Genomic DNA, 14195 nt, shown 5'->3' on the forward strand with positions numbered 1-14195 from the left:
CTTCATCTACCAACTTGTTCTGTCCTGGCCGTCGTTCCATCGTGTTGCAATTCTAGAATCAAATACCTTCCTGTCTAGTTGATCTCAACATAGTGATCGCGAACAAGGGGCATCCAAATCAAAGCACAGGTCGCCAGCGTAAAGGGAAAGACTTGCGGGAGTCCAAACGTCATGCTCTTGAAAATGAACTTTTCGCTGGCGAAATGGCTAAATGCCACGATATAGGTCCAGTATGCAATGTTGTATACGGGCCCAATGTGTAGGTTATACGCCGCATAGCAACGTACAATGGACGTAATAAGAGTCCAAGTACCAAACAGCCGACCGGCCAGGGGAGTCATCTGGTCTGTCGCCTTGGGGTCGTCTTGGGCGGGCACGAGTTTGTCAATGGAGTCTTCGGGGTTGAACGTCGCAGTCGCGGGTGGCAGTTTTGTGTTTCGGATGAAGCGGCCATTGTAGACGCGTCGTGTGAAGTGAAGGGTCGAGTATGTCTGTAGGCAATTGCCAATGGAGATGACGGAGAGCTATTGCAATCAATGTCAGATGTCTTCTTTGGTGTGCTTGTTTCCAGGAGCTGTTGGAACATACCACGAGCATGTAGTAGGGTAGAATACCCTTGCCCTCGGGGAGAAGCGATTTGACGAAATCCATTGTGAGTTGGGGTCTTGTTACAAAGGTAATCTTGGTGGTTCGACACCGTGCAGTTCTGGTCGAAGCTTTCGAAGGTGATGGTTCTATTTCATAGACTCGGCCTAAACTCGCTCCGTAAGGACGGAGCTTTCAGCCAGGTCGCCCCACCAGGGGTATCAGTGGATTTAGGAGCATCATCATCTCAATGTTGCACAAAAGAGTCGATATGCACATGGCACGACTATACCCGGAAAGAAAACTGCTAACATCAATTTTGAATCAATGTGGAAAAGGAACGCTCTCATAATTCACTTCCATAAATTTAGGTCGCGTTGATGTCTCATCATTTCAATGTTCGATCAGATTCTTCCCATTGGGCTGTGAGGTGGATCAATTGATGGCAGCTCAACAAATTCGGCAGCACATGCATTTGTGCACCGAAGTTTCCGGACTTGTAAAAGTCGTCATCCACTTGGACAAAACTTGCTGTCCGCAAATACATCAGATAGATCAATATTATAATCGAAATAGAAAGTGTTACATCTATCAGCACCAGTTTGGTTGATCGCATCACAATTTCCAATCTGTGTTGATAGGGGTTCAAATATATGCTCACCATTTGCGCTAGCCAGGAACGAGCAAATAGAAAGAGCGAGATCTGGAGCTGCAGGGGTTGTCACACGCTGTCGCGCCGCGGCAGTTGAGAGTTTGCGACTTTGGCATTTCGCACCCTGACATTTCTTTTCCAACAGGGACCGTCTTCTACCCCCCATCGCGGTTCTTTCCACCATCATAATCCCCTCCGTCACAGACATTGTCTCGACATCCGATCATTATGGACAAGATCTTGGAGAATCCGTACGTGGCGAACGTCAAGTCGCACATTGAGCAGCTTGGCCCAGTCCCACAGCCTGTAATTGGTGCCTTTGCTGGCATCGGTGCTCTTTGGCTGGGATGCAAGCTCTTCAGCTACCTCCAGCTCATCTTAGGCTCATTCATCTTCACAGGCCACAGTGTAAGTCGCAAAGCGGTCGTCAATGACTTCTTCTATACGTTGCTAACTTACTGCCTGGGTAGCTTCGCAAGTATGGACAAGCCGGGTCCTGGGCCGTCGTCACTGGGGCCTCAGATGGCCTTGGTAAGGAGTACGCCTCTCAGCTCGCCGCCAAAGGTTTCAACCTCGTCCTCGTTTCCCGAACCAAGTCCAAGCTCGAATCGCTCGCCAAGGAGCTCGAAGAAAAGTACAATGGCAAGGGTCTGAAGATCAAGATTCACGCCATGGATTTTGCCAAGGACGACGATGCCGACTACGAGAAGTTGGCCGAGGTGGTTCGCGGCCTCGATGTGGCTATTCTTATCAACAACGTTGGACAGAGCCACAGTATGCCTGTTTCCTTCCTCGAGACACCCAGAGACGAGCTTCAAAACATTGTGACTATCAACTGCCTTGGAACCCTCAAGGTTACGCAGATTGTTGCTCCTATTCTCAAGCAGCGCAAGCACGGATTAATCTTGACCATGGGCTCCTTCGGTGGTTGGACGCCCACTCCTTATCTTGCTACGTACTCCGGCAGCAAGGCCTTCCTGCAGCAATGGAGCAATGCGCTTTCTTCTGAGCTTGCAGACGACCACGTTGACGTCTACTTGGTTCTTAGCCATCTTGTCACCACTGCCATGAGCAAGGTCCGTCGCCCAAGTTTGTTGATTCCTAACGCCCGCAACTTTGTCAAGGCTGCTTTGGGGAAGATTGGTCTTGGAGGCTACCAGACGGCTCCTAACACCTATACTCCGTGGTGGAGCCACTCGTTTATGCTGTGGTTGATTGAAAACGTTCCTGGCGTCAACAGCCCCATCACTATCTGGTACAACAAGAAGATGCATTTGGATATTCGCAGACGGGCTCTTCGCAAGCAGGCTCGTGAAGCTAAGAAGCAGTAAACGATATATCCTGGGACGTGGGATTACAAGACCACTTGCCTTCAAGATACTCATTTGACACTCAAAATGTGGCGACGCGCCGCAAATAAAGTAGCAGATGAGTCAGTTGGGCTATGTAACATTAAAGCAAGACTACAACAAAGGCAGTTAAAATGATATGATGTAACACCAAAGAAAACGGTATTGGGGGGGGATCTTGGCTTGTGGCGGGATAGGTATGGACTGGAAAATGGGAATGATTTCTATCAAGCCTTCAATAATAAAATTTAATTACTTTTTGCTAAATTTGCTCATCGTCACGCCCGGATATCTCATATTATCATGTTTCAGGGAATTTGTCGATTCCTCTCCATGGAGGCATCAGTTTCCGGATTAACCCAGGTGCCGACCTCGCAGTTCAACCAGGAGGGGAGAAAAAAATGGCTGTGCACCTTGCATAGCTGCTGATACTCTGTCGCGACCCAATTGCTCCCCACCCCACTCCAGCGTTGTTTGGCTGCAGACAGATGACTCAAGGAGCCACAAAGCACACACACTAGACGCTCTTTTCTCTTTTATATACGTGGTGTTGGCTCCGGCATGCTGTCTGCGCTGAACAGACGCATATATCGAATCCCCGTTGCGCGAACAGGCCCGTCACTTGGTGTGCTGTTCCTTCGAAATTTCACGACTCCCTCGGTTCCTCGACTCTCGACCGCAATCTTTGCGCAACAACAAGAAGACGAAATGGCGACACCAGACGCCAAGGCGTCCAAAGCCCCAGCGGTTACGCTGAAGACCCCTAAGGGTACAAGGGATTGGAGCGGACAGGACATGTTGCTGCGTGAAGAAGTTTTGTACGTTCGATTATGAGGATTTGGTATGGAGAGCAAATTGTCAGAAGATGAAACGACTAACATGGGCACTTTAGCAAGATGATCACCGATGTCTTCAAGAAGCACGGTGGTACTCCCTTAGATACTCCTGTATTTGAGTTGAAAGAGATTCTTGCCGGAAGTCAGTTTGTACTCGGACCCTTTGCTACTTAAACCCATTTGTCTAACCTTGTGCAGAGTATGGCGAGGACTCCAAACTCATTTACGATCTGCAAGACCAAGGCGGAGAGCTCTGCTCTCTTCGATACGATTTAACAGTTCCCTTCGCCCGCTGGCTGGCCATGAACAATATCCAGGCTGTCAAGCGTTATCACATTGCCAAGGTCTACCGAAGAGACCAGCCAGCTATCGCTCGCGGCCGGTATCGCGAATTCCACCAGTGCGATTTCGACATTGCTGGTGTCTACGATGCCATGATTCCTGACGCCGAAGTTCTGCGAATTATCGTCGAGGTTTTCGAAGCTCTTCAGCTTGGAGTCACCATAAAGCTCAACCACAGACAAGTTCTAGATGGCATGTTCGCTGTCGCAGGTGTCATTCCGGAAAAGATTCGAACAATCAGCTCCGCTGTCGATAAGCTGGACAAGATGTCGTGGGAAGATGTGAAGAAGGAGATGGTCGAGGAGAAGGGTCTTGCTCCTGAGGTCGCCGACCGAATTGGCGAGTACGTTCGTCACTCTGGCACCATCTCTGAAACGCTTGAGCTCCTTAAGTCCAGAGAAGAATTGGTCGCAAATGAACAAGTCAAGCGTGGTCTCGACGACATGACGCTTCTTGCTTCGTATGTCAAGGCTTTTGGTATTGCCGACAAGATTTCTTTTGATCTCTCACTTGCCCGCGGTCTCGACTACTATACTGGCTTGATTTATGAGGTCATCAACCTGCCCCCCAAGCCAGAGGAGGGTGCTGCGTCCGGCAAGAAGTCCAAGAAGGACGACCCTGCCAGTCAAGTCGGCAGCATCGCTGCTGGCGGCCGTTACGACAACCTCGTTGGCATGTATGGCAAGCGCCAGATCCCTTGTGTGGGCATTTCTTTTGGTGTCGATCGTATTTTCACCATCCTGGAAGCTAGGCGGAGAAAGGAAGGCCTCAAGCAAAGGCGGGATGTTGACGTGTACGTCATGGCTTTTGGAGGCAGTGGATTCACTGGTCTCCTCACTGAGCGTATGTCAGTCGTTCAGAGACTATGGAGCGCCGGCATTCGTGCCGAGTTCTCCCCCAAAGTCAAGCCTAAGCTGCCGCAGCAGTTCAAGGCCGCAGAGGGTGTGCCATTGGGTGTAATTCTGGGCGAAGACGAGCTTGCCGCGGGTCAGGTCAGACTCAAGGTCCTTGGACAAGGTGAGAACAAGGGAGACGAGAAGCCTGCGGAGAAGGATGATGGAAAACTGGTGTCTTTGGACGATTTGGCGGATGAAGTCAAAAAGCTTCTTATTTAGACAGGCGCTACTGGCAATTAAGACAAGGTAAAATAAAAAGAAGTATAGACGAGAGTTGATAGCTGGAACATGAATCACTTCTCAGACAAACCTTTCACTCCTGTGATGTGACCTAAAAGCCAAACGGCATGAAATCATGCATATCAAACCTAAAGAAAAATTCCCCCGTAGCCAACAATATCACATTTTCTTGAACGGCGACAGACAAGGACTCGAAATATTCATTTGGTTCATCAGGGAACACAACGGCTTTCATCCCAGGCACATGTTGCATCAACTGCTGTGGAGAGCCTTGAAGCCTGATTGGGTCTAGCGCCACAATTACCCTTGCCGCGAAAAATCCAAGCTGCCATTGCCAGCCTCCACAGCTTTACCATCAGTTGTTCCTTGAAACTCTTCACTGGCGCTGGCCTCAGCATCACACCCAATTTTCTCTCTTCCGCTCGTGGGAAATTGCTGGGCTTTCCATTTCATCGCTAGGGCGGGGCAATTGCAAGCAAACGCCACTGCGACACGACAAACTTGCGAGGACGCTGTCGCGAACCGAGCTCGTTCAACCGACCTGTTTTGATGGTACAATATCGCGTCGAATCGAAATCTCACATCGACCCTCGCCCAGCAAAGTCAACAAGGGGCGACTGGTGAAGCTCCTTCGCTGGTCTTGCGCAGGACTCAGCCTATGGTGAAGCTGTTGATTACTGCTGGACATGTCGTTTCCTCAGACGACGCCGTTGCGGCCAGTGCCTGGCGCGTTTTTGAACACGCCGGCTGTGGCTTCGCGATTTCAGTCTGGTCCCGACCCGGTGCGGCGACAGCTATTTCCAGCTTCTTCGAACAACCAGCCTGGTAGTCAGCCTGGCGGGAACTTGGCCTCTGGCAGCTCAGGTTCGGCGGCGACACATGGCGGTGGTTTGGCTCCGGGTGGCACATCAACAGCCTTGACGGCGGTGAATGCTGGTGATGCTGGCTTGGTTGCTGCCAATCCCCTGCCAACTTTGCGGGTTGAAAATGTGCCCCCGGTTGTAAAAGCCGCCAAGGCAATCAATTCCTTTTTGCAGATGGACGAGAGCTTCCCGGACCTAGACTCATATTGCAGACGTAAGACGGGACGATCCTGCTCCTAGATTTCATATGACATGCTAATGACAAGTTTCAGAGGGCGCTTCTTCCGATTACGAGCTTCCAGGACCCGACTCATCTTGGGCTCCTTTCCACAAGACTCAAATGTATCCGATTCCGAACCAAGTGTTCGATCACTACAATGCGGGAGAGCTTCAGACGCTCATGGGGTTGTTCGCCGAGATTAACCACGCCTGGGTTGTTATTGACAACTCGCTATATCTATGGGACTACACTCACCCCGATCCTGAGCTGATTGGATTTGAAGAACAACCACACACGATCCACGCGGTTGCCTTAGTTCCACCGAAACCGGGCATTTTCGTCAAGACAATTACGCACATTCTTGTCGTAGCTACATCATCCGAGATGATCTTGCTTGGTCTATCAGCTACAGATACACCAGCTGGAACCAAGTCGGTCGCGTTGTATCAGACGAAGATGAACTTGCCTTTGCGTGGCAACGACGTCCGGGTCATTTCTGGGTCAGCTGATGGCCGTATTTTCTTTGGCGGTAGCAGCGACATTGATATCAACGAGTTGTACTACCAATCCGAAGAGAAATGGTTCTCAAACCGATGCGGCAGAATCAATCACACGAATCCCGGATGGACATCGGTAGTCGCTTTACAGTCAACCTTTTGGTCCCACAAGGAGCCCGAACATTTGGTGGACATTGTCATCGACGATTCGAGAAAGCTTGTTTATACGCTGTCGAGCAAGTCTACGATCCGAACATACCACATGGATGGCCCTGACCACTTGAACAAAGTTATTGAGAAGGAAAAGATTCACTGTCTGCGGGACATTGCTCACATGATTACGCAGTCAAAGTTGCTCACCGACAAGTTGAGAATAGTCTCCATAAGCCCGATTTCGAAGCAAGAAGCCTCCAAGCTTCATCTCATGGCTCTCACCGATTCCGGCTGCAGGTTGTTTTTCAGCGCAACAAACGCGTCATCATATCTCTATGGATCCCAATCCAATCTGGCACCTCAGAGCATGCAAGTGCAATTCATCAAATTCCCACCAAGCCAGAACCCAAGACGTTCTGGACAATTTGCCCAAGCTGGTCAACCTGGAGAGTCTGTGGTCGATCTGGAATCCACCATGCTCGTGGCCAGCAGACAAGGTATTCGGTTCCCTCCTGGCTTTTTCTTGGATTTTGTGAGCAGCGGAAACAACGCCAATACCGACATGTTGTTTGTCTCTGGACCCGAGACCGGACGAATAAAGCGAGTTTCGCCCACGACACCTTTGCGGTATTTTGAACAGGCAAGCTGGATTGATATCGGCAGCAGGGCGGAAGCTGTTGGACTTATTACGAAGCCATTCGCTGCTGCGGCACAGCCCTTGGGATTTGGTAATGAGCTTGCCGTGCAATTCGATGAACCCCCAAGCGAGTTCGCCGTTCTCACAAATACTGGAATCCACGTTATTCGCCGACGACGACTTGTGGACACCTTCGCTGCCGCTATCCGTGATGCTTCTGGCGATGAAGTTTTGGACACAATCACGCGACGACTAATTCAGTTGTATGGCCGAGTGGAGACTGTGTCAGCGGCTCTTGCTATTGCCTGTGGCCATGGAGGAGATGCACGGCCAGGGGTTGCTCGGGCTATCGACCAGGCGACAGAAGACAGAGCTCGCGCTCTGTTTGTTGACTTTGGTGGCCAGCCTACGATGGCTGAAACTGATGGCACAGCTCTAACTACTGAATCCGTCAAGCTCTCTTCTCGCCATGATGCCCTTGCTTTGTACTTATCTCGACTTATTCGCAAGTTATGGAAGGCTCCAGTCATCAAAACCGGCGTCTCACCTACGGGCGGTATCACCATCGACTCGGCCGTCCCGCTGTCCAAGCTAAGCACCACACAGGAGAATTTGGAGAGGCTGAGGAGGTTCATTGAGGCGAACCGTGGTCTCATTCAGGGAATGTCGGGGCCCTCGGATCTTCAAAGAGTATCAACAAGACAAGAAGAAGTTGCGTTGCAAGCAGAACACCAGGCTTTGCACGCGCTTCAAAAAATTATGGAGAGTATTTCAGAAGGCATCTCTTTTGTTCTGATGCTCTTCGATGAGCGGGTCACCGATATCTTTACAAGACTTGACGATGTTTCACGTCAACAACTAAAAGAGCTCAGCTACGAGAAGTTGTTTTCGCAAGCTGATGGAAAGGACCTTGCCAAGCTTCTGGTCAAGGCCATTGTCAACAGAAACATCGAAAGTGGCTCCAACGTCGAGACGGTGGCCGATGCTCTGAGAAGACGGTGCGGCAGCTTCTGTAGTCCAGATGATGTCGTCATTTTCAAGGCGCAGGAGCAACTCAAACGAGCTTCAGAGCAACCTCCCAACACCAACCAATTCAGAAGCCTTCTACACGAAAGTCTGAAGCTTTTCGAAAAGGTCGCTGGAAGTCTCACGTTTGCCAATCTGCAAGCTGCTGTTACACAGTATGTTGATATGAAATACTATGCCGGAGCGATTCAACTCTGCCTTGTTGTTGCTCGAGAAAAAGACCGCGGCAACACAGCTCTCGTATGGGTCAATGATGGCAAGCCAGCTGGTGACCCCCGAGCAAACGCTTTCAACGACAGAAAGCGATGCTATGATATGATTCACGATGTTCTTCGCCATTTGGACGCCGCGTCCAGCACAGAGCCGGAAATGGTTGACGGCAAGCTGACTCTCATTGCCACCAAGAGGCTCGAGGCTTATGACGTGGTGAACGGATCGGATGATGAAGTGTTCCACTTTGATTTATACGAATGGTACATTCAACAAGGCTGGACAGATAGGATATTGGCTATTGAGTCTCCTCATGTTATCACCTTCTTAGAGCGCCTGGCCGGTACCAATGTTGAGCACGCCGATCTGTTATGTCGCTTCTACACCAACCGAAGCCGTTTCTTTGATGCTGCAGAAGTTCAAGCGCAGCTGGCAAACTCTGATTTTCCCATCGGCATTAAAGACCGTGTCAGGCTGCTTTCTCTTGCCAAGGCCAACGCCAATGTTGCCACTGTGGGCGTTAGCCGACAGCAGCAACAACAGCTTAACCACGAAGTCACCGACCTGCTGGATGTCGCCAATATCCAAGACGATATATTGCAGCGACTGAAATCGGATGACCGAATAGACCCTGAGCGGAAGGCCGAGATAGAGCTCGCCCTCGATGGGAAGATTCAAGGTCTTTCAGAGGTAAGGCTACACAATGTCGCCATGTATCTGAGTATACAAACTAACCAGCTACAGCTGTTCAATGACTATGCGGATCAAGCAGGGTACTACGATTTATGCTTGTTAATCTACCACACAGCCAACTATCGCAACCCCACCACAATTTCTGGAACATGGAGCAACCTGATTCAACAAACTCACGATGAAGTGATGGCCAGATTGGAGAATCCTGAACCCGGCATGCCCACACCACCGTTCCCATACGAGGCAGTCACTAGCAAGATCCAAAATATTGCTCATCACACTTCCCTGGACAGTTTTGTGTTCCCCATTCAGACACTTTTACCAGAGCTGTGTCGCTATGCAGTTGCGTACCAACAAGACCTCATGATTGGCGCAGACCCAACGTGGCCAGTTCAGCTTTTCCTCACCCTCGGTGTGTCCCACGACATGATTGTACGAGTCCTCGAGAACATCTTCGATACCCAAGACTACGGCTTCAGCGGCATGGTGCGTAACCGCATTATCGAGATCATCGCTTACGTTGTCAACGACTGGGTGGCAGAGGTCCGTAGACGAGGCGGCGCCGGCAAGGGAGGATCTATTGGACCTTCTGTTGGCGATCTCCTCGCGCGATGTGAAACTGCTCTCCCAGCGCCTGGTCAGGGCAACAATCACGGAGGAGCGGATCTAGCAGAGATCAGACGAGTATTGAGGTCACTGAGAAGAGAAGTTTCAGGATTGATTGAGAGAGTTCCCACGGGGAGTTTGAGGTTCATGTGATTTCAATTGGACACAAGAGAGCTGATTTAGATGTTGCCGTCGAACTTGAAAGTTAACTGGGCAGCAAGGAATACGGGTTGCTAGGGGCGCTCAAATGGCAGGGTCATGTTGTACAAGAACTTTTTCCAACAATGTAGCATAATTCTTTTTTTACTCCGTGGGATGACGAAATCATTCCTGAGAAGAATGGACTAGCGTGAGTGGCAGTTACTTCATGTGCACAGTATGACTCGGCCATCAAGGTTGTGACGTTTCGCAGCGTGATGCTTTGTAATTCTAATACCAGACGTTTGCAGCATCCCAGCAGGAATTCCCTGTTACCAAGTAATCTCTGTGTAGCTCACCCGCTAGTCGTCAGCGGGAGTGGCGTCACGAAGCCTTTTGAGGATTAGCGGATTTTACACAACGGCGACTTTTCGGAAACTTGTATCGAGGTTTATATATACTGAAGTTATTCCCATTGCCATGTATGACAAGAATGAATAACAATTTGAGATATCAGCACTTGAAAACATACAGAGTTCACCTACGTTGTACGTCATCATGTCCAAGGTAAACTTTACGGGAGCGGGATCTGCCCTCTCCGCTCACGCGCAATCATCACCAGCAGCGCGATCCTCCATGCTGCTAGTTTCTAAGAAACTTATGAAATTTCTTGCGGCGCCATTACTTGCGCAGATGGGCATAAATAAGGATCGGACGGCACCGGTTCAGTTTCTTGATAGTGCGTGTGGTACGGGCGTTGTGACACAGGAAGTGCAGGGTATGCTGGGGAGAGATGTTCTTGAAAGGAGCACGTTTATAAGTGCAGATCGATCCGATACGTTGGTGGACCTGGTGAAGGGGAGGATTGAAGAGGAGGGATGGGTTAATGTGCAGGCTAAAGTTCTTGATGCGATGGTATGTCTTCTTCGTCTTCGTTGGCAGTTTGTAATATGCTAAGGTGGTTAGGATACGGGCCTTGAAGATAATTCCCTGACCCATGTCGCTATTGCATTGGGGATGCATCTTATTCCTGAGCCAGACAAGGTCCTCAAAGGTATAGTAATCACCTTTACCAGATTAATACAGCAGCTAATGTATAGTAGATTGTCAGAGAATTCTCAAAAACGGCGGCATCTTTGGCGCAACCACATTCCCCCGTCGCAACGGCTTGAAATTCTGGATCCCAGATTTCCGGGACGCATTCGCCGCGTTGCCGTATGATGCTCCCTTCCCGGACATTCTGCCCATGCAGATGCACGATTCGGGCAAGTGGACTGAGCCTGAGTGGATTGAACAGCATTTACGGGAGGAAGGATTCGAGGATGTGCGTGTTGCTGTGAATCCGGGACGGTACCATGTTGAGAATGCGGAGGAGTTTGTGAACTTTTTTGGCATGATGGTGCCGTTTGTGGTGAATACGTGGTGGAGTGAGGATTCGAGAAAGGAGCATCCAGTTGAGGAGGTTAAGAAGGCGATGGAGGAGTTTTTGGGGGAGAAGTATGGGGGGAAGGGGTGGGATGTTGAGTGGGAGGTTATTTCGATGACGGGCGTGGTGAGGAAGTAATTCGAACCAGACAGTTTGTTAGTGCGAGTTGAAGTGTGAGGAATGGAATCTGACGTTGAAGTTGTTGCTGCTCTGAGAAATGTTACGCATGTGCTATTGTGATGTGGTGACTCGGACGTGGACAAATCAATCACCAAGACAAATACAAATTGCATGAGTTTTGACAGACTTGGGCTGTTGGTTCCAAGACATGAAGGACTTGGCCCAATCCGCCAAGACAATGTGCAGTTTGCTCAACATTGAATAGACATGGACCACTGCACTGCACAGACTTGAGCACCCCTGACGAAGACCCCCAAGAGACAGCATGTCTACGCCGTTTCTGATTGGTCCACGACAAACAATTGAAGATGCCACCCAAGCTCAACAACACCATGGCCACTACTTCTCCTTGCGCAGTATCACTTCACAGGGAATAATATCGCCTGTGCCGCCGACCGGACCAGACACAAGCAAGCAACTGCCTGCATTGCAGTCTGCGCATCCTCTTGCACAATATCAGGATGCTTGCCTTGCGAGCCGCGCTCCTTGGCGCAATAATAGCAGTCACAGGCGTCGCCGCAACAAAAGAACACCTCGACGGATTACCGGCATATCACTACAATGCGCCAATCAAGGTTGAGTGCATGAACCGAAGCTCGTAAGTACAAAAATGCCAGTGAACTAGCAAATTCAATCCCAAAGCATCACCATACTGATCCATTGCCACAGAGAAACAGGCGAGCACATCGAAGCCAACAACCAAATACAATGGATCCCTTTCCCTGTGTGCAACGAGACCGGCAAACCGCTCGAATTCCACTACGGCTACGAAGGCGAAGTAAACTGCACTCTCGACTTCATCAGCGATCCCTTCTTCCACCTCCTCGAATTCTACATCCACAGCGACGCGCCCATGTCTTGTCGTCTGCCGGCCAGACCACCCGCCCACGTCGAAATTATCGGCGAGAGCCCGCCCGCACAAGAGTATATCCCGCTGGTGTTTGCGCTGGCTGGGACACTGCAAATGAGCCATATGCACATCAGCACGCATTTAAACGTGCTGTTGCACAGTATGCCCAAACATCACATGCGGCAGCACGACAGCGGTGTTCTCGATTCCGCCATTGCATACAGCACCAGTCCGCTGAGCCACATGGAGGGCACGGAGACTGCTCGCATTATACCCGGGGAGCCGCTGCCTCTCAAGTTCTCAGTGCGGTGGTTCCCCACGCCTGCGCTGCCAAAGACGGAGGGCAGAGTGGAGTGGAGAGGTCTGGGTGGACATATCTACGCGAGCACCGTGTTTTACAGCGTCGTGTCTTTTGGTGCTGGTGTTGTTATTGCGGGCATGTATACCCTGGGCGTGGTTTTGCCGAGACGGTTGAAGGGTCGGTCGATGGGCGGTGCTACCCCGTTGGGATATGGGTTGAGTGCTGGTGGTGTTGGTAATGGTTGGGGTTATACCAAGAAGGATTGAGTGAGGGTTCGCTTCAAGGGTGGGCGGTTTTCGTTTCTGTTCTTTCTTATACATTCTGCATATATATGACATGACGGGTAGGATACCTGGCGTTCTTTGGCCGACTGTACGATTATGCGGAGTTGGGCAACGGGGGCTGTATGAACTTGTATTATGTTTGCGTTGGCGATGTAGCCTGTAGTTTTAAATGGCGGCTGGTCCTCTGGAGGTCTAGACAGCGAATCTATAATATGTGAACCTCAACGTCGAATGGTCTTCACTTGGACGGAGCTTGAACTCTCGGCAACAGCCTCAAGTACATGTCCACAGCCATAATCGCGGCTAGTGTCAAGTCAGTTCGTTATTGTCAGAGAAAACCCCCAGAATAACGGTAAAGGAACTTACGAATAACCGCAAAGGGAAGATATGTTCCCCAAAACAACTGTGCCTTGTGCTCCATATCCACCTTGTCTGCACCCATGTGCCAGATGTCAAAAGCACACGCCGTGGCTCCCATAAATGTCACGCATCCATACGCTAGACCCGCCAATTCGGTAGCTCCAGTGGTTGGCTTCAACGAAGCAAGCTTGTACGCGAGGTACATGGTCAATGGTAACTGAACCAGCAGCTCAACGTAGAGGAATCCTTCAAACCACGGCTCATGAGTAGACGAGGCGAAGTAGGGGTCCCCCGACTTGACAGTCCACCATTTGCGGAGAGATATGAGGGAGTGAAGGGGTGATGAGGGGCCCTGCCAAAGGACTTTGGGGTAGAAGGGGACGAGGTCGAGGACTGATGGGCGTGTAAGGATTCAATGTTGGTCTATTTTGTGAGGAAGTGGGTGGTCTGGTGCTTACTGAGCATGCCCAGGAGCTGGGTGCCCACGATGGGCAGATAGAGCTTGTCGCGGATCGTGGAGGCCATGTTGGGCTCATTCGGGTCTTGTTTTGCCGCCAAGTTGGGATTGAACAAAATGGTTGACCTTGGGTGTGGTGGAGGATGCTGTTGGTGATGTAGGGGGGGTCTGGTTCAATGTTTGCTCCCTACGGCCACATGCAGGTTTGTCAAGGGTTCAATGTTTATCAATCGGGTGCGATGCCGGTGTGAGCTGGAGTCGGAATCTGTGGGGAAGGAAACACAGACGCACTTGCTCCTTCCACCATCCGTTAAGGGTCTGGTCGTCGAGTCTCACGTCTGGTAGCACAATAAATCTCTAGCATGTCATTTTCTGCATCCTGCTCAATGTGACA

General features: G+C 50.5%; 5 protein-coding genes across 5 annotated transcripts; 3 read left to right on the forward strand and 2 right to left on the reverse strand.

Moving 5' to 3' along the window:
• Positions 1 to 74: 74 nt before the first annotated feature.
• On the reverse strand, positions 75 to 651 carry VFPPC_15976 (transmembrane domain-containing protein; the record flags this gene model as incomplete). The annotated part of the gene is made up of 2 exons (XM_018293729.1): positions 75 to 524; positions 589 to 651. 2 exons carry the CDS (start codon positions 649 to 651, stop codon positions 75 to 77), a joined length of 513 nt encoding a protein of 170 aa, XP_018143112.1.
• Positions 652 to 1465: 814 nt separating this feature from the next.
• Positions 1466 to 2568, forward strand: VFPPC_07644 (ketoreductase; the record flags this gene model as incomplete). Its single annotated transcript, XM_018286467.1, has 2 exons — positions 1466 to 1645; positions 1708 to 2568. The coding sequence occupies 2 exons, from the start codon at positions 1466 to 1468 to the stop codon at positions 2566 to 2568; spliced, it is 1041 nt and encodes a 346-aa protein (XP_018143114.1).
• A 579-nt stretch (positions 2569 to 3147) lies between these two features.
• On the forward strand, positions 3148 to 4879 carry VFPPC_07645 (histidyl-tRNA synthetase, mitochondrial precursor; the record flags this gene model as incomplete). The annotated part of the gene is made up of 3 exons (XM_018286468.1): positions 3148 to 3404; positions 3479 to 3564; positions 3621 to 4879. 3 exons carry the CDS (start codon positions 3148 to 3150, stop codon positions 4877 to 4879), a joined length of 1602 nt encoding a protein of 533 aa, XP_018143115.1.
• A 707-nt stretch (positions 4880 to 5586) lies between these two features.
• On the forward strand, positions 5587 to 9958 carry VFPPC_07646 (non-repetitive nucleoporin; the record flags this gene model as incomplete). Its single annotated transcript, XM_022428576.1, has 3 exons — positions 5587 to 5977; positions 6036 to 9196; positions 9251 to 9958. The coding sequence occupies 3 exons, from the start codon at positions 5587 to 5589 to the stop codon at positions 9956 to 9958; spliced, it is 4260 nt and encodes a 1419-aa protein (XP_022284366.1).
• A 3264-nt stretch (positions 9959 to 13222) lies between these two features.
• VFPPC_07649 (hypothetical protein) lies at positions 13223 to 13869 on the reverse strand (the record flags this gene model as incomplete). Its single annotated transcript, XM_018286472.1, has 3 exons — positions 13223 to 13287; positions 13351 to 13737; positions 13803 to 13869. The coding sequence occupies 3 exons, from the start codon at positions 13867 to 13869 to the stop codon at positions 13223 to 13225; spliced, it is 519 nt and encodes a 172-aa protein (XP_018143119.1).
• Positions 13870 to 14195: the final 326 nt, after the last annotated feature.

The sequence above is a fragment of the Pochonia chlamydosporia genome, chromosome 4 (assembly GCF_001653235.2).
Source record: "Pochonia chlamydosporia 170 chromosome 4, whole genome shotgun sequence".
NCBI classification, from domain to species: domain Eukaryota; kingdom Fungi; phylum Ascomycota; class Sordariomycetes; order Hypocreales; family Clavicipitaceae; genus Pochonia; species Pochonia chlamydosporia.